Source organism: Cyrtonyx montezumae, unplaced genomic scaffold (assembly GCF_038088225.1).
Source record: "Cyrtonyx montezumae isolate F1298 unplaced genomic scaffold, pur_monq_1.0 scaffold_3, whole genome shotgun sequence".
Lineage (NCBI taxonomy): Eukaryota > Metazoa > Chordata > Aves > Galliformes > Odontophoridae > Cyrtonyx > Cyrtonyx montezumae.
The window spans coordinates 148379418-148406797 of record NW_027072034.1 but is presented as its reverse complement, the minus strand read 5'-3'; the positions used below and the strand labels follow the sequence as shown (position 1 = coordinate 148406797).

Here is a 27380-nt window from a genome sequence, read left to right as displayed (position 1 = left end):
ATGCAAGTGTAAGGGGTAGGATGACTGTCACAGAGTGACAGCACCCCATATCTCCTCACACGTTCTTCATCTTCCCATGTACCACAGAGTTTTTTCAAAACTCATCTTCTTGCTACAAATACTTAAAGCCAGGTAAAAGATCTTACAATATAAGAACTCATACATCATGTCATAGATCCCACCCTTCCAAAGATATTTATCTATTTAAAAGGAATGAGAAAGTCATCTACAATTCCCACTAAACAGGAGTTAAAAGGATGAAGGCTGAACCAGTACAACCTTTAAGACTACAGAAGTATAGAAGTATAGTACAGAGTATTCAGTAGCATAACAAAGTATCAAGTTGAATTGAGGTTAACAAAATATCAGGTATAAGGAATGAGAAGTTTCTCTACAAATTTTTACAGCTTTAATTAAGGAAAGAATAATTAAAGGATTCAGGATCAAAACTGTGTGAATTTTTGTATGCTCTGTTTTCAATGTAATAGAAAAATTCTGCATTTTGCCTCAAAATGGAAGAGTAAATTTAGAAATGGATGCTCTTTTCCATCTATTAAAACCAAAACTAGTACTGAACTCCAGAGAATACATACTTGCAGATTTACTTATAGTTAGTTACTTCCAACACATGGCTTGCTGAGCTTATAATATCTGTAGGATTTTATGTTCCTTTCAGTCCTCCTCCTCTCCGAGTTCTGCAATTCTTCTCATCACCCACGCCTGCAAACTGTGTCCCGTATTTCAGCGTTCTCCTCCTCATCACACACTTACTCTTTTCAGACACGTATTTGTAAAATATAATGACTTGGGTAAGTTTTCACTTTTTAAATAGACAAAGGTACTTCTGAACGTATTTCTAAAACTATCTTTAATGAGAAAATGCACAAAGCTTACTTGTGCTGAAAGTGAGACTGCAAACAGAATCAATGTTTCAGAAAGTGCAACAATTATGCTTTCATGTTTTCTCACACTCTAAAGCATTTTAGAAATACATCACTTCAGTCTGATAGTATATAACATACAGTATTATGTTTGTGTCAAAACGTCAGAATCATCCTCATCAGATCCCTTTCCTCAGTAAATGACTATTTTTGGGATTTTTTCTTGTACAATACATACTGTATTTTCTTACCATACATGCCGTACTCCAGATATCAGCAGGTGTGCTGTAACCAGCTCCTATTAAAACCTCTATGGACCTATATTGCCTCGTCTGGATGTCTTCTGTGAAGTGCTTATGCTAGAACAGAAAGAATCACATCAATGGCAAAATTGAGCAATAAAAAGGCCTGCTCTAAATCATGAAGGCTAGATAGTTGAATTATGTAGTTACACTTACCACCCAGCAGGCATTTCCCAGGTCAGCAATTTTAACTCTAATTTTATCTGCATTTCTTGGGTCCAGTGGATTCACCAGTAAATCAGCAGCACGAGTTTTTGCTAACACAAACAAAAGGCAGAAGAGTATTTTGAACATGCCACTCATTCTCTATAAGCAATTTTGCTGAATGTTAGGAGAAATTAAAGCAACATAAACCGGATTTCCTACCTTGACTTCTAAATATCCTTACACATTTCAAGTGCATTAAAAAAAAATGCCATACAACTACTATTAAAATACCTGTGGGAGCTCCTCAGTAAAAATGGAGCTTGTTTCCATGACAAAGTATGTTAGAAACTTCACATGAAAGACATACTCTGAACCGTTTGGTTGAGAAAATGAATCCATCACTTCCATTCCTGGTTATAGACACATAGGGTTTGGCTGCTGTTTTTTGTTGTTGCCATTGTTTTTGTTATTATATCTGCCCCAGTGGGAAAAGGAATGATCAAAATCTGGTTAATTTAAGAGCCCAGGGGACTGCTACCAATTTCACAGATAATTCAACCTTAAATCAAAGTTCTCTGAAGGATCTATTTGCACTGAACATGATTCAAAGTAAATTTGCGAAGCTGGGATCCAATTAATCCCACAGTCTTTATAGGCTCCGGAGACGCTGGAGATTCTGACACACAATGGCTGAGGACTCCTGCATCCTTTGTTTTGTTTTGACATACCACCTGCTGACTCCTAGTATGTGTGGGAAAGAAAGCAGGTATCCTTAAATGTGCAAGAGAGAACCAAGTATCACAAGTAAGACAGCATCAGAGGGACCATCAGTTTCTTCGTCTCAGAGCTATAAAAACCTCAACCAAAAACTGATGGTGAGATATGAAAGAGATAGTAGACCTGAAAGGCATCTGGGAATCCAATGGGGATGTAATGATCAATTAAACTTGCATAAGTATATTAGAAGAAGAAAATACATTATACATGAGACAAGGAGGAAAAAGAGGGGAAGTCTAGCAGGATGAGTTAGGAATGACGGAGATGAGATACAGATCTTGAACAACTGGGACAGCAAGTGCAGACGGGCAATCAGAGCACTGAAGTAACCGTGTGGAAAGGAAAATGTCAGAACTTACCAGGGAAGAAAAGAAAACACTACATGGCAGAAGACAGAACAGGCAGTGACCTTAAGAAAACAGTCCTCTTAAAGAGCTGTAATTGAGTGCAAGACTAAAGTTCAAAAAAAGCACTGACATAGAGCATAAAAGTAAAATTCACTGAGAGAGTATTATGGTTGCATTCCAGCCCTGAAAAGACAGGAACTACTTAAAAAGTCCTCCCTTAAGGCCATGCAGGATACTACAGTCCATTTTTTTTTTTTAATATAATCCCATACATTATTCATGAAATAACAAGAGTCAGTTCAGTAGCCTTGATTTTGTTGAAATAAATCCTTCCCATGCATCTTGTTGAAGGTGAAGGACTGCAGTAAATAGAGCAGGTGAATGAAGAGAGAAAAAAAGGCCTCATTAGTAAGACATCTGAGTATGACATTAGAAAAGAGCGTTCTGCAACCTCCCTTTAACACAGAGAACAGACAAAGGCAGCAGGCAAATGCCCACACCTTCATGTTTTTCTCACAAACTCCATGAATTTGTTCCCTGTATTTTCTGAGACGTGAATGAGACACCTCAGTTTCTGATTCTGACAAACAATGATAATTCACAACTAACTGTGAAGTCAAAAAGAGCATACCTTTTAGCAAGTACTCTTAAAAAGCACCCTATGGTACTCAACCTGAGCACAAACTTAATGAGCATTTCTAATTTTCGCTTCTGTGTGTCCTAGCTCTCCAAAACTGAGAAATAGCACCTCCTCTTCTCACAGTCACACCATGACAATGTACTTAGTAAACATTCAAACATAGAATAAGGAGGAAAGTCATGAGGACTTATTGCTGTTTAAACCCATGATTGGTGCCATTAAGATGAACAACATTAAGCCTTTCCTCCTTCTGAGGAAGAGGTGAGCTATGGCTCAATTTACAGTGATTCTACTTTCTTTGCATGCAAGGATAGTATATTGCTTTTGATGAGGTAACACCAAGGAGGAATGAAGCACGTTTGTCTCTCCAGCTGTGGAGATAAGCTGCTCTCTTGATGACAGTACCAGCTTTACTCTCTGGAAGCACTAGGATTTTACACATCACTCCAGGAGAACAGCAGGAGAGGCTTTCTGCCTGTACATTGCTAGCAGTGAAATGGAAGAAGGGGTTCTGGCTGATGGCAAGTTGAACATGAGGCAGCAGTGTGCCCTGGCAACCCAAAGGGCCAAATGTATCCTGGGGAGCATCAGGCCCAGCACTGCCAGCAGGTGAGGGCAGGGCTTGTCCTGCTCTGTGCTGTGCAGAGTATAAGAAGATGGACTGAAAGACTCACTACCTTGAATGTTGACATTTCGCAGAAATTCAACTGCATTTTATTGCATATTCCTTACCTATTTGCAGATTACCTTATGGTAAACTCTACAATAAACTGTGAAACACTCTTCCAAAGTCTAAAAATACACTCTACTGTATTTTTCGATACAGCTGTTTAAATTTAGTAGCTTCATCTAGTACAATGTTCATGCAGGCTTTCTGATTTTCTCCTGCCCTACCTTGTTTTCTTCTGTTGGCTGTCAGATTTAGTCTCTCAGAATTTTCCTTGTTGAAGTTGAAATATATATTGCTAATCTAGACAATGATTCTAAAAATAAAACCTATGGCTAATACTCTGGAGCTATTTAATTCAATGGCAAAAATCCTGCTGTTAAAAGGAAGCCAGTTTAAATAATCTCACAACACCTCTGGCACTGCAATATGTGAATTAAACTGACTTGCATATATCACCTTCCTTCTCTTTCCTGTGCAGATGACCTGTTGGTTACAGCAGTAGCTTATTTAATACACTTTAAAACAAGTTCTAAAGCAGAAAGAAAAATGACAGTTTTGCTTTCCTCTTAAATTTTAAGACAGTAGATTGATTTAAGCAGAACGAGATTGCTTTGTTTTGCGTTCCAAGTTGCAGTGAGCAAACTCTCAGATTGAAATGTATGAAATAAGCACCTAATTTACTTACATGCTTAGCACAGCCATTACCCTTAAGGACACTATTACAGCTGTTTTTTAACATAATCACTGTCTTTCTATTCTACTCATTTGATCCTCTCTTTTTTTTTTTAACATAATCAATGCTGATGGTACTAGGTGAAAGACTTACATTAATTCAAACAATTCTTTATCTTACATTTCATAAAATCATTACAAACTAACAGATTTGCTTTTCCTTGATTTGGTCATAGGAGGTCAAAATGAACCAGAATGTTTTGGGGCCAAAATTACTGAAAAGTCTCCTCTTCATTCCTATACATCACCTTTGCCTTTTTTGCCTAAACTCCTCTAAGATGAAACAGTAAATTTAAAAGAATCATGATTGAGATTTTGCATTCAGATGAAGTAACATTCAGTGAGTAGAATGTTTACTGCAGATAAAGCCAAGAAGATTAAATCAGCGAGCAATGACAAAATGGTTCTCAGTAGTGGGTTGCAGCTGTGACACAGTCCTAGCCATGACTAATCTGACCTCGTATCCCGCTTTATGCCCAGGTCTGGGCAGTGCCTATGACAGCAAGGATTTGGGAGCAATCTGCACAATGCAGAGGAGCAGTCTGCAGAGCGTGGCACATGGGCACCATCTTTACAGGGCGCGCTCTTGAGAGCCAAGCAGGGAGCAGGTCAGCACATGAGCAAGTTTGGTGCAAACTCAAAAAAGTAAAATCATTTAAAACTTCAGATGAATATGAAGAAAAGATAACATCTCGAAGTTCCAGTTCTACTGCTCAATCAAAGTAAAGGAAATGGTGTAATAGAGACCTCCCTTTATTTCTGAAAGATGCTTTCATGCTACTGAAAAGGTATCTGACAGCCTACTCCATAGGCTTGGAACTGAATTTTCAAGCGAAAAAAAAACCCAAACACGGCATTTGCATACAAACATCACTGAACAGAGATAAAACATATCCATAAGGTTTAACTCCAGCACTCATTCTACAATAAGATATCACCTACAACTCAGAGACTTCAGGCGTGGACGGCACATGCCAACAAGAACAATACTTACTTTTTGGCAAATCCCCAGTGCTTGAAGCTGAAACCGTTCTGCTCCTGTCATGAGATGGGCTGCTCTCCTCTCTTTCTGTTACAGTTGATCCTTCAGAAACAGCAGAACCACAAGCTACAGACTCTAGAGCCCCAGAGAACACTGAAGCTGAGAACTCAGAGAACTGTGACTCAGGAATTTTATGACGTCCATTTGGCAATTCCCCATTAAACTGTTCGTAAGAGCTGCTATAAGAGTAATCACTTTTTGCATTTGGCTCATCGAGATTATATTCCTCTGGATTTGGACATTCTTCCTCTTCATCATCTTCATCTTCAATCTGCTGTTCCAATAGAAATGGGCCATTCACAATGTGACCATTTGTTTTAGGAGATTCTATCCACTTAGGGTCTGTAGGGTCATTGCTGACAAGTTCCTGCTCAACGTCATCATCTTTTTCAGTGTTTTCTTTCTCTGTGTCTTCTTTTTCATCCTGATCTTCTGCTTCACCTGAAAAATTTTGATGAGCAACATGTTAGATCACACATCAACACACCATCTTAAAACTAAACATTCACAAATCAACTCTTCAGTAAGTACCTGACTTCCAACACAGCACACTAGGAAACACTGAGTATCACCAGAACATGCAGAAACATTAAAATTTGAATTAAGAGCAAGAAAAGGAACTAACAGGGCTGCTGAGGAAAAGAAAAGCAATGGGAAGTGGTTCAGGATGTAACTGAGGAAACAGTGCAGAAGGTAAGAATGCTGTGCATGTAATCTTTAAATGGTTTTGAAAGTAAGAACTACAAATCTTTAACTCAATCAATGTCAAACAGGGACTCACCATAGAGGTAGGAATATTTATAGATAAATTAAAAAAAAAATTACATTTCTATCAAAACGATAAAGAGTATGTAAGAAAACAGCAGAAACTAGAAAGAAGTTGGACCTCAACAACTATGCTCCAAACATAAGTTAAAAAAGAATTTCAACACAAAATGTTTTTGTGAATAAGCTGCAATTACTTTTCCTTCTGCAACAGTAGATTCAAGTTCAATAAAAGCAGATGACACTAACCATCATCATTTCCAGGTTCTTCATCTACGACCTCCTCAAGATCAGCTGTTTTTAGTTTCACCTCTGGGTGGTACTCATCTTCTTGCTCATTTGATGGTACAGCTGAGGTTACATTTTCTTCTATTTTTTTCCTTTCAGCTTCTCGCTCTAGTTCTTCTATTTCCTGCAGGCGTTTTTCTAACAGCTCTGCTTGCCTCTTCTGTTTTTTCTTCAGCTTTTTCTTTTTGTTTTTGGATATTTTCCCAACCTGAAATAATAATAAAAACAAACAAAACAAAATGCTGAACAATTGTCCTCAAGGCATCTTCCACTAAAAACATGCAGTAGGCTCCTTTTTATTTGCAAATACCAGGTAGTAATTAATATAACTAATGTATTGTTGTTTCCATTTGACTTCAAACGAAGTACAACCTAGGGTTACGTGTGGCAAATAAAACACGAAATCTTAGATAGTTGTACCTGCTTTTGCATTGATATGTATTAGACCCAAGAACGAAATACAGCTATGATGACACTATAAAATTCTTAAAACCTTAACTAGAACAATAAATTTAATCTAGATCAGCAGATAATACTATTGTATGTGGATGGTGTTTGGATATCCTATATATTTATCTATGTATAAACTATATACACCATTTCTCTCTCTATATGACGCAGGTAATGCTCATCAAAAATATGCTGAGAAAAATCACACAAGAAATCCATAAAGACTGAAAATACAAAAGAATTTTCTGTTCAGTTATTTCCCTGTGAAAAGAAAGCAATTTTATTATTTCTGGTCCAAAACATATGAATCACAAAGAACAGATGGTGATTGTTAAATGTTTTGCATTTTACATAATATTTTAAAAATCCAGGTATAGCAACAAAAGAAAAAAAAAGATTCTTGCGAGACTGAAACAATCTAGTATATTTTAATTGAATTCTGACTTCTAATTTTACTAGTAGGTAAAGTAGCTTTACCCAATTTTCATTCATTGTTCAGTTACCACAATAAGACATGCTCATACAATTAAAAAATGAAGCACAAGGAACAATGAGAAATATTCTTTTCTCAAAGGTTTGTCCATAAATTCCATCATCTTCAAAACAAGCTACATGACAGTCATTATCAAACCTTTCATTGTAACTTTCATACATGTTGTATGCTTACTTAAATTATATAGATTTTGAACACAGAAAGTAGGTTCAACTACTAAACAGCTCTGCTACCAGAAGTTCTTTGCTCAAAGCACAGAGCAAAAATATAGTGAAGACCTCATGAAAAAAGCTAGATCTTTTTAGGCCTTGCTGATTAAGGCATTGAAGTCTTAAAGCTATCTGCAACTCATGATATTTGGTGCATATAAAATGAATGGGTTATTCCATGAGAAATGGCAATGGCAATGCTTAACCTTTGACATAGCTATAGTATTTCTGTGAGAATTGCTATCAGAGAAATACTGCCTTTAAAATTAGTCAGGCCAAACTCTAAAAGAAAGATGTCCTCTGAAACATAAAAGTGTCATTCAATGGATGCTTTAGAAAAGTGTCAATACGACAAGAAATTTAATAATTAATAATATCCTTAGAAACACAGAAAGTAACGAAGTTGATATGAATTACATAACAATACTTACAGGCTTTTGCTGTGGAGCTGTACTCACTGAAAAGAAAAAAATACAATTTTCAATATACATTTTTACAAGAACAACTCTACAAATTACAAAGCAGTGATTTAAAATCTTATTTTTAGCCAGAGTTTTAACTCTTTACACATGCCTCCTGCCTGAAATCATTTGATGTCTCCATTAGACCATCTGGAATTGGAAGGAGTTAGCATTAACTTCTGTCCTCTGTTGTGGCAGTAGAGAGTTGATCAAAGTCAGACAGAGAACTCCAAAACAGTTGTGAGTGGACAGAAAGCATTAGCTGACTTTAGAGACGTCGCAGATGAAATGTATGCAGTCAGCTGACTAATCAGATGCAGACAGATTTTAAACAATTGAGGCAGCATTAACATAGATGACTGTTGTGCTGGACTGAATGGAAAAGTCAAATATTCACTCTTCCTTCCTTCTGAAGCAGAGTACTCTGATAGAAATGCAGGCATGAAGAAGTGCCTATGACAAAAAGCACTAGAGCACAGAGAAAGCACCTCCAGCATATTCCTCTTCCTATGCATCTCAGACAGATACCATCAGTGATCGGCTCGGTGCAATTACAAGAGTCACTGTGAAAATGCACAGAACAGTAACAACAACAAAAAACATAAAAGCCACACATCAAAACACCATCACCACAGGTGCAGAAAACTGCATTTGTATCCCTCAAAGGGCAGTGTTTTCTCAAAGGTTCTTAATGAGTATCATCGCCTCTAAAAATGCAATTAAGCAGAACCTATTCTTGAAATGCTGTAACAAAAACAGACCTTCAGTTCCTGTGTGGAATGCCATATATTTAATTACAAGTTGACAACAAAAAAGTGTGGTAAGAATCCCATCAATATATCCCTTAACAGAACGTTTGTTTTAATGTTAGAAGCAACGGCAGGGCTGCTTCCTGCACAGGCAACATACAGCCTTTAGTTGTATTCCATTACCCATTATGTAAAATCTAACACAATATACTAACTATTTATAAGGTTTTGCATGTCAACATATATAATATTGTGAAAAAGCACAGTTATTGTTAGCTCACCGAAAAAAAAATCACATTCATAGACCAAGTCCAAAAAATGATGTTGAAAAGAAAGAGCTTTAGGAAACGTAAAGATTCTGAAAATAACATGGTACCACAGAAATATTTATGGTTTGGACCACAATAATTGCTCATAATACAGCAGATATTTTTACAATAACTCTATGATTTTAATCCATAATGTGTATTTTTTATAACAGTACAGAATCTTCAAATGCTATAATTTCTCCTCTGCCTGTAGCTGATATTTTGGACTACAAAATAAAATAGTAACCATGCATTAAAAATCTCTCAAAGAGCTGTATTTCCTTCTGGCTTGTCTTCACCAATAGCTGTGAGCTCCTTCACTTTGGTTCCTCTCAGCTAAACATACAACGCACAGTTCCCATCTAAGTTCCTGGGAAGTTTAACAAAGCATTTCACACACAGTGCTGGGAAGAAGGGCTTAACACGTGTTCAGTCAGGTACAGTAAGTGCTGTTCTCAAGAATAAAAAACTATGGACTGCACCACTTGTCACTACCTCTTGAGAATAAGTTATAAGTGGTGAGAAGACAGATAATTTCAAATGAACGCTGATGATATCGTCATAGAACTAGACACAGAAGTTAGATATGACTATTAATTACTACCAGTATTAAAGATGCAAGTCATTACAGCTTGCAGGGTGGGACTGTGTTCCAATAAATCAAAGACTCCAAAAACCTGAACATGAAAAACTGAGAAAAAAGCATTCCTTTTTAGCTTTCAATAAGTGTTCAGTGGACATACTTTTTTTTACATGTGATGATTTAAAATGTTACTACTCATTAAACAAAATATTGTTAGCATTAACTTACAGATAAAAGTTGACTACATGGCATTTAAACATACTATCATACCTGCTGAGCCAGAAGGAGGAGGAGCACCAGCCTTCTGCCACTCAGTAGCTTCAGCAGCCATTCTACGAACGTAGGCATCGTCCACACACATCAGAATGTTTTCTGGCTTAATATCCGTATGAATGATCTTGCACTTGCTGTGTAGATAATCTAGACCTTGAAGAACCTAATTGAAAAAGGATTTTTTTTCAATTTATTTTTGTTTTCTGTTAGCCAGAGCAAGCTAACTGTGTTTAAGAAGTTCAACCTATTGTTCACAGTCCATACGTGGACTAATGTACTTATAAACCCATTTCTAGTGACATTGATAAGTTAGACACTGGCAGTGTGAATTGTTTTAATGACAGCAACCTGATCTCAGACTTCCACTTCCCAGCCATTCTTCAGCTGATCTGCACACATGTAAAAAAACTTGACAGATCTTCCTTTGAGAACGAAGGCAAGAAGAAAAACACTGGTTGAAATGCTAACTATAATTTTCCTTACAATTGCAATAGTCATTCAGGTTTTAATATGATCAAGATGTCACATGAGGAGTTGTCCACCTGTATTTGTTACTTGTATTTTTCCTCTAGTCTTTCATATTCTCTGCAGCCTGAATTCTGCAAGATCATATGAAACTTGCGTATCCAAATTCTTAAAAATGTCTTCTGGTACTAAAATAAAAACATAATGAAAAAGCTTTCTCTGATTCTGACTAGCACAGAAATACAACAGCCAGCGTGATTTTAGTAGTACTTCAGGTCAGACTTAGGCATGACCTGTGGAATGTCAATTACAGCTATCAATTAGTACAAGGTAATGAAAGGGGTAAATAACAAACTATTGCTATAGTAAGCTTCATAGCTACTGTAAAAACAGCAAGAAAAACAAAGAAACAGAAACCTAGGTAACCCCATTTAAAAGACTTCTTTCAATTTTTATAGAATGTTCTACAGCAAGAAATACACTTCTAGACTCCTGAGCTTCAGCTCCAGGAACACTGTGCCATTCTAGGTATTTCAGAAACAAACTAGTGCAAGGCTAATGGCCATGCTCTGAGGATCCATGAAGACATAACTGGTAAGAGTGAGCCTTAAAAACAAAGCACGTTGGTTTGAAGTAGGTGCATCAAACACAAAGACATCAGCCCACCACAGAGTCCTGAGCTATTACCAGACTGGCATGTCCATCCTGCGTGCCTGTGAGCTCAGAGAAGAGAAGTGCAGTTGTGTGTTTGATGTTTACACTCAGAGTAATGCGTGCTAGAAATATCTCAAGTGCTCTTCTCTGTCTTCTCCTGTTCTGGAGCTAGCTTTAAACAGCAACCTTCTGAAAAGCTTTCTATGTAAAAACTGCACGTTCACTTGAGTAAGGCTCAGCATCAGTGCAAACGGTGCATCTCAAAGCTGCTATGTTCTTAATTACCCAGATTTTCCTTGCAAATCCAACATATGCTTGAGTACTTGCCAAATCAATCAACATACAGTGCATTTCAAACCGAGAAAAGTTAAAGAAAGATGGGCTGCTGGTTAGCAGCTGAAAAATCTAGACAAGACACCCTTAGCAATAGCAACACCAAGACTGATCTCAATAACCTCTTCCTCCCATCACTATAGATGACAATAACTATCAAATATGTATAAACTCGGAGGCCGAGATAAAAATTCTGGAGCACACAGAAAGGCACATTCAGAAGAAAAGGTATCTGTTCCACCATGACACACGGAAATGTCATTAATGCAAAACTAGATTTCCACTAACAGTTTTAGGGGGACAGCTTTATCTTTCATTTTGTCTGAGTGTTATTTTTTAGAAAAAGAGAAAACAGATTATTTTCTAAAATCACCAGCAGTCCCATGCCTTACCATAAGGACCTTACTGCCAGAATTTTATGACAAAGAACACTCTTACCAAATCTAAACTGTGGATCAAACTGCTTTATCCTATAAACTGCAAGTATATTCCGCCACCATACCAGTTATAAAATGAATTCTACGTGTACATTTTTTGCATCATAGTCTGAGATGATGGAAAAGAGGAAAACAGTTTTAGTTTTTATTTATTTCACAACTGAAAAAAAAATTATGTGTACAATGTATTGAGACTGAAAAATGAGAACAGTTCATATTATTACAAATGTAAATTACCAAACTGTATTTTCTCCCTTGTAAAAGTCACGTGGTTAGTTTCACATCTAGAAGCACCACCATCATTTGCAGTATCTAATTAAGAATCCCTTTTCTTTCTTTTCCAATCAGGGAGCTCCATCACACTGACACATTAAACAGACTATTTCCTACACCACAGGTGAAAAGCCAAGTGAAAATTTTTATTGCTGAAATACACAATAGATGCAGTTTCAGAACACCATTCTTTTTGAACAGACCAATGCTATCATGCTATCTATGTATTTTAGAACTCAAAATAAGGATTCTAGAATTAAATAAATTTATACTTCCACTTTCATTACACGAAAGAAACTGTGGCAACAGCCCTTTTTCAATTCTACAAAGGCATCTCTTGCATGACATTTCATATAATTCTGCCCCAAGGGAAGGTACTACTTAAAATTGAAATTAAATTTCTTATTGAGAAACTCAGCTCTCAGCTGCATTTTAAACTAAACCTTAATTTTGCCCCAATGCTCAAAAACACTAAAAAAAAAAAAGGAAAAAAATTCCCAATCATAATATAAAAAATTCTTTTTCATTATAGCATTCAGCTGTAATGCTTTCTGAAACAAAACAATTAATTTTCCTGAGCACCACTGCAGTAACTGAATTGTTTCATATTCAAGTTTCATAAATAAGTTTTTAGAATACACATGGCACAAGTTTTCTGATTTCATCTGGAAGGAGAACATATTACTCAAAACTTCTCCATCATGCCTAAGCAATGTCTGCTTTAAAGTTGGATCTAACTTCAGATCAGATTCACCTTGCTTCCAAGTGCATCCTAAGATTCAGGCTGCATAACACTGAAGACAACTTACTGCAGTGCCTGATCACCCTCACTGCCAAGAATTTCTTCCTAATACATGAGAATTTATCTTTTTGCAACTCATGTGCATTGCTTTTTGTTACATCTCTTCATAATACCAAGTACAGCAAGTACAGCAGGGTGCACCTCCGACCCATCCCCTTGCTAATAAGACATGGCTCATCCCATGCCAAGAAACTTTCCATACCACTCTCTAGAAAATTTCCACCAGAGCAGCTGTGCAACTGTGACAGATTTCTAGTTCCCATCTCATCGTTGCCCATGCAGTATGCATTTGTATAAAGCCACTCCAAACACGTCCCCAGCCTGACTACCTGAGGAAAAATGGAGAGCTTCCCATATAATTCCATTTTTAAGGCAGCTTCCTGCTAACCCCACTTCTCACTGGGTTTTGGCTATCATCCCTGCAGACCCCACTACAAAGTTCTCCTTTGAAAGGTTACAGGCAAAGCCACTGTGAAGCTGTGTTCAGAAGTTCCTGGCTTCTTTCCAAAAAGAGACTGTTTTTAACTTGGATCCATTCTGTGGACTGGTTTACACTCTGTTTCTGCAAATAGCCATTGTAACATAGGTAAGAGTAAATCACAGCAGGGAGCTCCAAAAAATCGGTTTGTTGCTAAAGTCAGTGTATAAAGAAAGTACACTGTAAATTCCCATACTTTGGCCAACCTCCAGGACAATGGTGCAACCAAACTGAAAACATTCCCAACAAAAAAACGACAGTGCTTATGGGAAACCGTGGGTATTTATAGACACCTACTAATACAAATACACATACTCACGTTCCACAGCAGACAGCTCTGTTCAGCTGAAGCACTGCATTAGTACAGCTTCTTATTTTGGGTATCTGAGCCACCTGGCTGTACAGAAATTAATGGACCTAGAATTTCAACCACTCGCTATCAGCAGCTTCTGAGTATTCAGTTAATTGTGTTTAAAAAGCTGACAGGCTGAGTTTCATCTGATGACACACAATCAAGATTTCAAAGAAAATAACTACTTCAATAGGCAGTTATTGATACAACAAAGGTATTGTTGCTGAAAGACAATACAAATTACTTAGGTGACAATCTGAGAACATTTATTTATTGGTTAAGCATTAGTTGCACATGGATTAATAGTGTATACAAAATCACTGAGCTATACATGATTTTTGTTGTGTTGAGGCAATATTTCTCTCTGAAAAATAGATCGACAATTTCGTTTTCACAGTACAGCAAGAGAACACATTTTGAGAGAACATTTCCCTATGAGTTGTCCTGGTTTCATCTGGTTAGGTCTCTGACTCTACAGGAACTTAAATACAGATAAGTAACAATTTCCAAATAACAGTTTTTTCTTTTAGAATCAGGTGGTTTTTTTTCAGAGACAGATAAGCTTATTAAGAAGCATATCATGCTGATGGTTTGGTTAAGCAAAACTGCAATTGAATACAAATAATCTATGAAAAAGATGCATTGTTTCACCTTGTCTTTGCTAATGCAGCACTGAAAACTCCCTTATCAGTGGGGCATTTGGATAAAAATAATACAGTATGCAGAAATGCAGGCTACCCAAGAACAGGTTCTTACAAACCCCCCAATTCCCTGGGGTTACCAACAAAATAATCTTATCTGAGATCATAATTAGTAAGAATTTAACTGAAATATCACCATTACAACCTTGAAAATGTTACCAATGGAGGAAAAATTAAAATATTAGCAAATCTTACCTGTCGAATTATACTTTTTACACAACGGATGGGAAGGCCTTGATAATTGGATTTGATTATCCATTTTAGGAGATGGTGTCCAAGTACTTCAAAGACCATACAAACATCTGGGACTTAGTTAAGGATAACTTCCAAATAAACGTGTTAATAAGATGAACCACAAACATTTGTTTGCCTATTGACTAAAGCAATCACCACTGTGTAAGAGTACAGCTCCCCCTGAACTGACCAAACACAGTTTATGCTTTGTAACTACATTTCAATGACATATAAACAGGAAAATGAACTGTGCCCCAATGCAGACCAATTTAAAATAAAACATTTTACTGGTGCAATTCTTGTCTTTTATCTCTAAAGGTAAAAACAGCATTAGGGCGAATAATTAAATAGCTAAATAACTAATTGATTTTTGCTTTCTTTGAAACGTTTCAAAGTACTAATTTGTCCTATCATCTCTGATTTCTAATAAATTTTAAAAGGACCTTTTAACAACAGCAGACTACAGCTACAGTGTTTTAGAAAATGGACTATTCTAAACATCTTTCTGATTAGGCTCAATTGAGAAACACTTGAAAATAAAGACTGAAGTAGTAAGAGAATGGATCTGTTATCACCTGGAGTTTTAACTGCAAAGAATAATGGCAATCACCAAAGAACTCAGAAGCAAAAGAAAAAGCAATATGCGAAAACAACAACGCCAGAAATTTAATTTGACTCAGGATCTTTCCAATAGCAGATGGGGAGTATAGGAAGAGAACAAGACATAGTTACTTCCAGGGATTTACAGTTCAGGGACCTCCTGAGTTAGAAATTTTATGTTTCATACATCTGGGTAGACTATTTCCTTCTTGAGAAAATATTCTAATATTACAACTAATGGTAAATAGCAGGAAATTATATAATCTAATTATCCAACTTTATCTTCAGGTACGTTTGCTCTGAGAATAACCTTAACATTGCTGGAAACCAGAAAGAATGTTAAAACCATAACTACACAATACTATAACCTTGCACAGAATAATGTAATACAAATGACAGAAAATGAACAAATCAAAGGTTACTTAAGAAAAATCTCAGTAGGTGGAAATTAGATCCCCTCTATCTCAGAGACCATCCACAGGGAACCAACCACTCTGTTAGGGGAGAAATCTTACCTGATTAAAGTTTTAATACCTAGTACCTTGATGATGATGCTGATCTTAGTGTCACCGTCTTGAGTGAAAATGATACTTGCCTTGTCTATGGCTCTACCATTTACATTCTTCTCAAGCACCTACCTATCTGAATACAGCTATGTGAAGTTTTATAATCTACAACCCTAAACTGGAATTAGACTGAAAGATAAAATGTCCTAAGACTGGTTAAAGCACTTGGAGAAGAACTGTACTATTCCGATTGCCACTACCTGCTTATCTAACTTGATGTTCCTCAACTCCTGTATTAGGAGGGATAATGAACAGAAATTCCCAAATCATATTAATCAGTCTACTCAAAATATTATAAAACTCTGTTCAATTCAGAAAGAAACATCCTTGTTTACCATACAAGCATCCAATGAACAGCAGTCATTAGTACAGCACACGGTCATCAGAGAAGACAGAGCACATTAGCTCTCCAGGGCTTATTTTAGCCCACACAATGAAGTTGCAATGTTACAGAAAGACAGCAACACAGATTTCAGAAAGGCAAGACACTGCAGCATTAAGAAATGAAATTTAGGGCACCCACCCACAGTCCTTCAGACCACTGCTGCAGCAGACTGTCCAGTGCAGATTCCTGCCATTCCTTGCACATACTAGGGTGCTGCGCCTTGCCATTAACCAGAATAGGAAGGGATGCTGGGAACTGAATAGCTGAGAGGCAAGGAAGGAGAGGATACAGAGAAAGAAGATACAAGGAAGAATGGCAGAGGCAAGCAAAGAGGGGGAGAGCTACAGGAGGAGCAGTATCTACATGACAAAGGTTGCAGCATTTTGCCATGAGGATTCTGATAAACCCAAGGCCACTCAGTACTGAGGCAAGTGGGATGGAGGAAAGACAGGCAGAAAGCTCAGTGTTTACTGTAATTATGTGAAAATGTGACTGTTGCCTGATTCACTGTCATGACCTGAAGAATGTTAACTGCGAGGCAGTGTGTCCACAAAGACAGCAGTGAGGAAAGCTGTGCACTAATTATCAGGAATCCAGCCTTGCAAGTGCTGGGATCATCCCACAGCATCAAATGCCAGAATTATTTAGAAATCTGATAAAGTTTAAAGACTAGTTAAAACAACTGACAAAACTCTGGTACCAGCACTTCTGGACGTATTTCAGATGCTTCTGTGTCAGCAGCATTTAGGCCCTATGGCATCTAATTAGTGCTATATATTCGTTGGAGATAAATGTATTACAACTACAAGATCACAGAATTATTGTAATACACGATCATTTCCTCCTTTATTTTCTCACTTGTCTCTCTAAACACTGTTATATTATGTGATTATCAGAACCTCTTATTAAAAATGTTCAATCATATATTCAGGTTCTAATAAACATCTAGTACAAATAAAATTAATAATCTACACTTACTGAAAACATTACAGTGCCCAAGTTCAGAAATCATTATTTCCTGAATACAAAATATATTATTGTTGTATTCTTAAAAAATTTATCAGTCTAGTGTAGCATAGCATATGTTGTTAAAATCCACAAGTATATAAACATGTCTTAGAGCTCCTAGGAGAAGAGGATTGTTTCCAGACACGCTGCCCAGGCCAATGGCTCTGCATATTCACAGCCCTGTGCCACGCAGCTCTTGACAAGCTTCCCTGTTTGGAAGCTCCACGACATATTTTGGTGTTGGCCATCTAAAGGATGCACTCACCTCTTCCCTGTCTTTCTTTTAAAGGTATTCTGTAACCAACAATCAAACATCTGCAAAGCATATGTTGTTTTAATTTACAGTCAAAGAACAGATATTTAGTTATTTCCCCAAAGGACGCCAGAAACAACACAGCATGAAATGTTGTTTGTCTTTCAGCCTGTTCGACTCAAAAACACTATCACAGCACTCAAATAACCTTTTATTATTATTAATGGAATCCAGTAGCAGCAAAATGTTAAAAGCAGTTACCTGCTCTTTCCAAAAGAACCTGCACCAAAGTTGTTTTTTTTTTTCTCCTAAGAGACCAAAAAGACTTCGTCAAATAACCAATCAAGCCAAATCAAATAAGTCACCCTACTCAGAATGCACAAATTGTTCACAAGACAACTTATAACAGAAGATACTTGCTATCATACTTGCACTGTGACATATCTGGCTGGTTGACTGGGACCTTTCCCTGCCAGTATTCCACGACATTTGCCTTTCATATAAAACAACTTCTGAACTGCCAGAATTTTCAGCACGAAGGTAATTCTGGAATAGAATAAATCACTGTCAGCCATCCAGTTTTTATCAGCTAATGCAAAGCTACCAGTGTCCTTATTTTTCACCAATGCACAGCCTCCTTTGGCTCTGTCAACATAAACGCTATAGCTGGATATGCTTACAAAACACTATTATTAACATTTACTCTTCATAATCTTCTTCAGAAATGGCTTTTACCTTTAAGACATGTGTACCTCATCAATAATATAAGAATTTTACCAAGAAACTACACCATTAAACCAATAAGAATTATCCCTACACATAGGTATACATTCTTATTCTCTATGTCATATTACTGTTTTACAATGAAAATAGCAAGTTAAAATCTCTGATTTCTAAAAATAACTAATTGCTTTTCAACAGAACAGTTGTCTTAAGAGCTGAAGTGCTTTGGTGACATTATTTTTTTAGTGAACGCAGACGATGAAGACATTTATATAGTACTCCTCAGAAAGCAGATCAGCTCAAAAATATTTTTGTAGTCCAACAGCACTGAGAAACCCCAATCATGGTTCTCTGCCCCACTGCATTAACTAGTTCCTTGACTACAGATCATTTATAAACAAGTTGAAACAACTGCTTGCAACTGTATAGTCCATTTTAATTCATGGCAAATTGATGATAAAAACTATGAAAAAAGCAGACTACACTGGCTTCACTGGCATATAAACAGCTTTCTAGCATTGTAGCTAACCAATGAAGCACCAAACAAAAATGAGAGAAAGCAGTTACAATCCTACTCTGCAAATGAGAATACATGGCCCTATACTCTCTCTTCTCACTACAAACTCTAAGGCTTCGTGACTAATGTCAAGAGACAGATAGGTGGGAAGAAAAACTGACAGTTCTCCCTGGAAGGACGCTTTCAGATTCACTGGCAGTCATTTCCTAGATTCCTCTCCTAGAGGATCAGAGACAGTGAGGGGTACCTCAACCTAATCTTCTGAAAACTGATGGCACGGGGCACATCACCAAAACCTTAAGCACTATACAGCAGGAACTCTCTTGGCTGAGAAGCAAGAACAATGAGGTCTGTTACTGGCCCTCCAAGACACAAGCATACAGATAAATACCAGTTGTAAGCGTAAGTGAAAGAACAGTAACATAATAAGCTGCTAAAATACCTAATACAATTAGCAAGGACAACTCACTTTAGTTCAAGTATAAAAATACATTCATAGGCCCCAACTTTTCCCTGAGAACCATATTCAATCACATATTACTACCTCTGTCTCTATCTCCCTGTCTCTCTCAAAGCATTAGAATAAAAATCTTTAAAACCTTGGAAAAAAAAAATCAAGGTCAGGCAGCCAAAAAAAATAACAAGAAAAAAATTTCCACATTCTCATGCTTCACACAAGAAAACAGAAACAAACTTCTTCATGACAGTAACACTTTCTTTCTCCTTACCAATCAAGGGCAGAACTTACATACTGCCAGCCTCACCTGTTATAAATCTTTTCACTAAGACAGCTATTTCTAAGCAATCTTACTCTTTATAGTTCTAATAGACTATGACAGAATTAATGTCCTTCATTATTTTTTATTTTGCTCTGTCTTTACAAAATCTAAGCAATTTCATTCCAGTGAGTTATTACATATTGGAATATTCCTTCTATCTATACTACTGTTAATGTTTCTACACTACAGTTTTAAACTAAGACTACCTAAAAACAGCCAGAACTAAGAGCTTACTTATCTCCACAGATAATTTTAATGAAGATGCAATGTTTTTGAAAGGATACGTATTCCATTCATTCCAGAAATTTTGAAGTCATCAATTAGTTGTACAACCATATCTTTGTTGGGATCATTAGGGTCGCTTTCACGAACCTAAACCAAGAGAGCAAACACAGACATTTCAGAAACAACTGACATGAAAACACTAAGTAATTTGCTTCATGTCCAAAGTTAATATTTTGGTGCTTCAAAAATCACAGTACCATAACAAATAAGGTAATTACAAAAAAAAAAACAAACCCAAAACATATTCCATTACATTCTTAAATTGTATTTGTTATTAGTATTATGGCTGGTATTGAGTACTGTACTACATGAGTGATACATACACATTTGAGTAACTTTATTTCATCCAAGGCTGTCTCTGTGTAATGCTGGGCACTTTTTACGACTTTCATTGCAACAAATCTTTTTCCCCTTGAAAAGAAAGAAAGAAAGAAGAAAGAAAGAAAAACAACATTTTCAACAAGGGCTCAAAGCAAAAAGAAACATTTCAAAGGTTTGGAAATTTTAAATATAATACTTCCTTATCTGATGTATTCTGCTACAATACTACAAAACACTGAAATTACACAGGAAAGCAACTCCTAACAATATTCTGTTAATAGTCCATCTTACTAAATATTTTATCTCCTTGAAGCTAATGTATTTAAAAGAAGTATAATAGTAATTATATTTCTTCATTAAAGTTGCAACATAAATAAAAGTATTATCTTACTCTCACCTGCTCAAGACAACATGTAAATTTAATAGCAAAGGTAATCTGTCAAATAAAACAGTTACACATTTCTAAGAGGTTTTATAAACTATAGCCTTAACCAAGAGCAAAATAATAATGCAGACACCTTTCTGCTGAAAAGGATTGCATACATCTACACAACTTTATCACACGTGCAAACAAAGATGGTTACTGCAAACGAAATGAAGTGAACAGAAATAAATAGTTCACTTACTGCATATCCCAGCATAGCCAGACCGTAGAGAAGTGCCCCCATCCTAGCTTTCTAATGACATGGTACCGGCCGTTGAACAGATCGCCAATTTTCACTGGATGATAGCCACCTTTCATGAAAAAAACAATCAGAGGAAGATTAGTCAGGAAACAACAATACTTCTTAGTTTTTCATTTAAATCTTGCAGTGTAAATTTTCCTTGCAGTGTGATTTTTTCCTTTTCAAATTGCTCTGTACTATATATAGGAAATCTAAAAAGAAGCGTTAACTCTAATGTTAAAAACTCTGCCTTACTTGGCCTGGAGGGAAAATTCTCATGCCCTGTACGTACTACAGGCTTTATTGGCCCTTCTCCTTTATGGCTTTCATTTGTTGAAACATTACCATCTGTTCTGTATTTCCCCAGGCCTCTCTTCTACTTCACAGGGACTACAGGAAAGATCATTATTTCTTTATCATATTTGAATTTTCTCCAGCCAACATATTCTTGGATGATCGCAGAATCTCAACAGAGATCATTTTAATTCCCATTTGCTTTCTACTAATGGCAATAAAATACTTCAGGAGAAAATATCGAGAACAATGTCAAATTTACTGATGCCCTTCTGCTTTGATCCTGAACCACAGCAGCAGTGCATTTTCTCAAATCTGAGGCTTTTATAATGAAGCAGAGGGAGCAGGCAGCTACAGGCTTCGCCCAGACTGCATTTTAACCCAGGTTTGCAGGCCATCCACTCTATCACACTGCCAAAGTCCCTATGTCAGGAAGGAAAACCCCACAGCTGGAGCTAAGGTTTCAACACAGTGTGAAGTGGTTATAAGAGGCAGAACTGATGTCCACAGATCCACTGTGAAAGCGTTTTCATATCCTTTGTATTTTAAGAGATGATCTTAAGCACAGGAAAGAGAGCTGCTCACGCAAAATTATTATTTGGACATAACACACTGATAAATGTTCACAATTTAGACTAAATAGATAAAAATAACACAGCTTCAGCTCTCCAGGATGCTGCCCATCTGCCAAGCATCAAGGAATTATCTCTTTGGCTCCTTCTGGTCTTTCAGAATGTCAGGCTCAACTGGCCTTTGGCAGAACCCTTCACTACTGATTGTTCCACTTCAAATTAGGAAATACCTAAGATTACTTCCCTTAAGTTGTATTTGTTTTGAGATCTCCCAAAAACCTAGTCAGAATGGGAGCTCAGCTCAAACAACAATGTCAACGTATTACTTAATTCCTTGGATTTAGTACAGGGAGTGGGCTCTTATCTCTTCCTTATCTGTGGAACGGCAGCATCAAATTGAAAAATATTTATATCCTTCCTTTGCTAGTAGCATCTTTTGACTTGACAGAAGCTCAGGAGTTCATTGGTGAGCTTGTCAAAAAGCCTTTCAGAGCAGACTAATAAATATAATTCAATCATACAACAGAATGATAAAGATTACATATTTCATAGAATTATACAGTTTGGATAATATACTGCTGATAAGAAAGGACATTAAAAACAAAACAAAAGTACTAATTTAAATTTCTACTTGGCCATCCCTGCAGAAACAGCTGAGGATAAAAATATTTCAAAATCTGGATGAATATAATTATATTAAGACAGTTACCAACTGGTTTAATACATTTAAAGAAACCCAGCATTCTTTGGTAAATTCTTTCCACAAAACTCTACTCTGGATGATCAAGTAATAGATGTGAGAGGAAAGTCAAGAGAGCAAGTACATTATTCTACCTTTCTATTACTGAAAAGGTTTACATCTGTGAAACACACCAACACTGCTGATCTGACAGCAAGGATTATGTAAAATGCTTTCACACACGATTCAGTATCACAACTTATAGTCCTACTCAATCATTCCTAAACATAATTAGATGAACTCAGGAGTGTACAGTGATACAGACTGGCTCAGCAATAGGGATTAATATATTAGTTTAAGGAACAATATATTAATTTGGTAAAAGGAATCACTGACTGCTAGTTCTAAAACTTCCCCGTTTAGCTTTGCTTGGTATGAGGACAGCCCTGTTTTACTTAGCAATCCAGCTTCACAGATGTACTGAAGCCACAATAGAGTACTTTTTATCTTTGCATCCACCGGGTGCAAGGACTTTTTCTTGAATTTTCACATAAACTGTTTGGAGTTATAGTGCACCAAGAAACAAAATTGCTCATTATGGCTTAACAAGCAATGGAAATTTGCCAAATGGGGAAAAGCAGCTAAAGGTCGGCCAAAAGTCACTGTGATGATGCTGAGGGAGAAATAAAGGGGAGGAAGCAGGTGGCTGTATGACCACTGGACATTAGCATACATTAATGAGTTCCTGGAAAACAATGAATATGTATACCAATGTATGGGACATGTATGTCATAACTATTTAAACGTAGAAACTGAACTCTAAGAGTGCACACTGGATTTAGTAAGTCTGGTACGTATCATGAGGAATAAAGGAATGTCAGATTTCTAACACCACACTGGAGAGGGTTTTTTTCCTTCCAAATTTCAGATGACCATGGGAACACAGCATCACTTATGCAGCCCTCCGCATGGCAAGAAAGGTGTAAGTGGGCCCTTAAGCACATAAACACAGGCTAGAAGTAATGTTTAAACTAAAAAATTTGCTTTTTTTGACTTGGGAACAGCGGTAACATTCAACGATGAATAATTTAGACAGTTAAATGTAAGTTTCTATGAACAGTTTTCTATAAACAGTGCCATTTAAGTCTGCTTCTCTGAAGATATCCTTTAGCATATTTGTACTTCAGAGGGTCAAAAACAACTGAGAATGTGTGACAGTTTCTTCCCAGCACAGACAGGAGAGAACATTCTACAGAAGAAATCAAAGACACTGACTTCAAGTCAGTACATCAGGGGTTGATGAGTAATTTTAGAAAAATCTATGTATTGTAAGAATAATCACACTATATATGTAAAAGCCATGTTATTTTGTCCACTACATGACACATAACTAATCGTAACAATACAACAATATATATTTATTCCTTAAGCAGACATAAAATTCATAAGATATTTTCTACTGTCCTATGCAACAACAGGAGCAGTTCTGAAAATATCCGTTACTGCTCCTATATGTGTTATTCCCTGGCTCCTCCTGATGCTAAGTCAGCAATGTAGAATTTGGGCATAGGTTGTGAACAACCAGGTAACAACAGTTAAGTGCATTCTAAAAACCAGTGTAATCCTACAACAAATGCAATTATTTAAGTTCTTCATGATACAGAAGTTCTTTCCAAATGCTAACAATAAGAAAGCATAATTAGAAATTTGAGAAAAATGATGTATCTTTGTAAAAACAATGTTAGCATTTGAAAATATACAACGTGTAAGTGGTACTACTGATAATGCAACAAAAAATCTGTTGTGCTATTCACTACAGCACACAAAAAGAAGTCTCTCACACAGCTAGCTAGCTGCAAGCACTCAAGAAAGAGGGTCAGAAAAAATGAGATCATTATTCCTAAATGTCTCCTGAATGTATTGGTAATTGTAGCTAGCTAGTTCTATGTTTGTATAGGGAATTATTCCCTTTGTGAACTGGATGAATGGGAGACATCTCCAGGAGGCAAAGAAGATGATCAGAGAAGCAAAGAATTCCAATTACATCCATGACATAACGAACTCTTGAAAAAAAATCTCCAAGTGTTTCAGGGCAGCATTGTCTAAGTACCCATTGAAAAATCACGTAGCTGGAGTTTTGGTATTTCCATTTCCCAAATAAACATTTGAAAAGCATTTAATCTAAATTCAGTGGCATCAATAGCAGTCATTTCACAGATGTTAACAGGCTCTCTGGAGGAAGGTCCAGGGGAACAAAAGTTAGTCTGCTTTACACAAATGGCAGTTAGTTCTCTCACATCAGGTGACAATTCAAACTAATCCAATTTCCTGATGAAATACACTATTATGACTGGGAATTATTTACTATCCAGCATGAAATGTAGTGAAGATGTGAGCTCAGCTCACAGTCAAATATTCTTTCATATATATAAAATCTTATAAAAAATCATTAACTATACTAATCATTGCTTAAGTATTTTTGTTAGCAGGAAAAACGTTCGTTTTATAGACATATACAAATAATTATATATATATATATATATATATTCAAAATAATCTCTCAATGAAATTGCCCTTCTATGAAATTTTACACTGGGGTTGAGAACAGATGAAGTATGCTCCGCATCTCACTCAAAAATCCTGGGAGATTGCTACTTTAGAGATCAAATTAGAAAGAAAAGAGATGCTTCAGTAAAGCAGGATGATTTCCAAACATTTAACTCCTACTTCATAAACATTACTGAAGCCAGTAAAACATATTCATATGAATAAAACATTTCTCAAAGAAATTTGGAAATAATACTTCTAAAATCCATCCCTGCAATTCTTTATTAAATGACTTATTTGGTCCTTAATCTTGAATCCTAATCCAGCCATTCCATTTGGATTCTTACACAACTTGGTGGCCTTCCCTACAGTTCAACGTTAGCAACATTTTAAAAAGGAAGCATTCTGATCAATCAGACTGGAAATTACAGTTAGAGAAAACATGCATGGAGCAACAAAAATACTGTTCTCACGGAAAAACAATGGTTATGACATCAAAATGATCCAAAGCTTGAATCATCAGTTCAGAACTTCGAGATTACAGGAATGCAGAAAAACCTTTCAGAATTTGGAAGCTCCCTTTAATTTTTGAAGAAAGTCGTAAGTATTCTTAGTGTGACATACTTCACTGACAACTGACTGGAGTTACAGAGACTCTAGAGCAGGTGACTTACAAGCAAACTATAAAATTAGATTCTATTTCTTTCTTTCTTTCTTTTTTTTTTGTGATCAAGTCACTCCAGATGGTGATATATTGCAAAATATAATGGAACACAGACAACAATGGATTGTTTGAAATTAAATGCAGCCGTTACTTCACGGAATAATTAAGCAGGGACCTAGAAATGCATAATCTCAAGTAGATACAGATGTTTACAAGTAAATATAACATGGAAATACACAACAGCTTATTCCAAGCTGGGAGAAAGGATTCCTAATATGGCACATCTGGAGGCTTACAGAGAATCTTCTGAGTTAAGACAGCATCATATTTGATAGAAAATATTTCTTGATTTGAGGAACATGGAATAACAGATAAAGTCAATGCAAGTCAATGTCTTTTGGCTGTGCTAAAAAATTAATTCAAGGCAGTATGTGAATTTGTATCCTTGACTGATCTCTTATCTATGCTGATTCTTGAATACATTGCACATTTTACCCTAATGGGAACAGACTTCAAGCATTAGGTGGAACACTGTAACAAATTAAAATATTGACAGTTGTACTGCAGTCCTATTTTTATCCAAGAAACTATCTGCATTCACCTGCTATTCTTATGGTAAAATCTGTACTAATGATGATATAAGTAAGTACAAAAGCTAAAGAAATCAGAAACTTAAAACAAAAATGCAGACAATATCAGACAGCTCTGAGGTCTATAAAAGACAATGTACCAAAAGAAACACGTATCATATGCTGGCGCAGGTATGAGAAAGAGAAGATAGAAATTCAAATATATACATATAGTTGATGACAAATACATGAAGAATACAAAGAGGGGATGTTTGTTTTAGGATATTTCTTTCTCTTACAATCAATATTAATCAAGAAAAGTTGATTCTTACAGATAAAACAGACGTATGGTATTTATGAGTCTTTAAATTGCAAAATGCATGCATAAACTATGTCTAAGTGAAAAAGTTGAGCTGAAGGCAGTTGTGCAAATAGCTGATCAAAACTTTTGTGTAAATAAGTTCCATAAACAATGACAAGGTCCTTGAAATCTCCTCAGAGCCTGGTTGAAAATGTGCACGATGCCCATTACCCCCAACGGACACTACAGGACTGCACCCACCTTTACAATAATCTGCGGGATCCTCCTGCTCCTCATCGTCAGACCCTAGGATCTCCTCCTCTGGCTCTGGCGGCGTTGGCTCTGGCAGGGGTGGAGGTGGGGGTGGCGGTGGGGGCGGAGGTGCTGAGGGAGCTTTCTGCTGAGGCTCTGGCCTGGAGGTGAAAGAGAAGACACTCAGGGAAGTGTATGGTCAGCAGGTACACTGGCTGTCCAGAGGGCAGGAAAAACACCTTGGGAAATCTCATGTTCTCACTGGTATCTTTACCATCATCTTGTGATGTCCCAGGAGGGACTTGACAGAGACTCACCCAACTGCAACAAAAGCAAATTTCCAGTGAATTTGGACTTATTCACTAGAACAACATGCAAAAGACACAGTAAGTACAAGAATCACAGAGGTTGGGTAAGACCAACTAAGATCAACCCATCATCACCATGTTCACTAAGCCATGCCCCTCAGTGCCACATTTACCCTTTTCTGGTGACTCCGCCACCTCCCTGGGCAGCCTGTTTCTGACAGGGACCAGCGTTTTGATTTCCTGATG

The 27380-nt window shown here is 36.7% G+C and overlaps 1 protein-coding gene across 6 annotated transcripts in view; it reads right to left on the bottom strand.

The window, feature by feature from the left end:
• The window catches only part of SRPK2 (SRSF protein kinase 2), a 133392-nt gene that overhangs the window by 13628 nt on the left and 92384 nt on the right, over positions 1–27380 (bottom strand). For all 6 annotated transcript variants that reach the window (XM_065743641.1, XM_065743637.1, XM_065743638.1 and 3 more), the window contains 11 exons: positions 26836–26987; positions 20910–21018; positions 20286–20373; positions 19962–20049; positions 14808–14914; positions 10115–10280; positions 8175–8200; positions 6553–6799; positions 5491–5979; positions 1340–1440; positions 1133–1240 (listed from right to left, as the gene is read on the bottom strand). In XM_065743641.1, the coding sequence (XP_065599713.1) occupies positions 1133–1240; positions 1340–1440; positions 5491–5979; positions 6553–6799; positions 8175–8200; positions 10115–10280; positions 14808–14914; positions 19962–20049; positions 20286–20373; positions 20910–21018; positions 26836–26987 (1681 nt within the window). The remainder of the gene's footprint in view (positions 1–1132; positions 1241–1339; positions 1441–5490; positions 5980–6552; positions 6800–8174; positions 8201–10114; positions 10281–14807; positions 14915–19961; positions 20050–20285; positions 20374–20909; positions 21019–26835; positions 26988–27380) is intronic.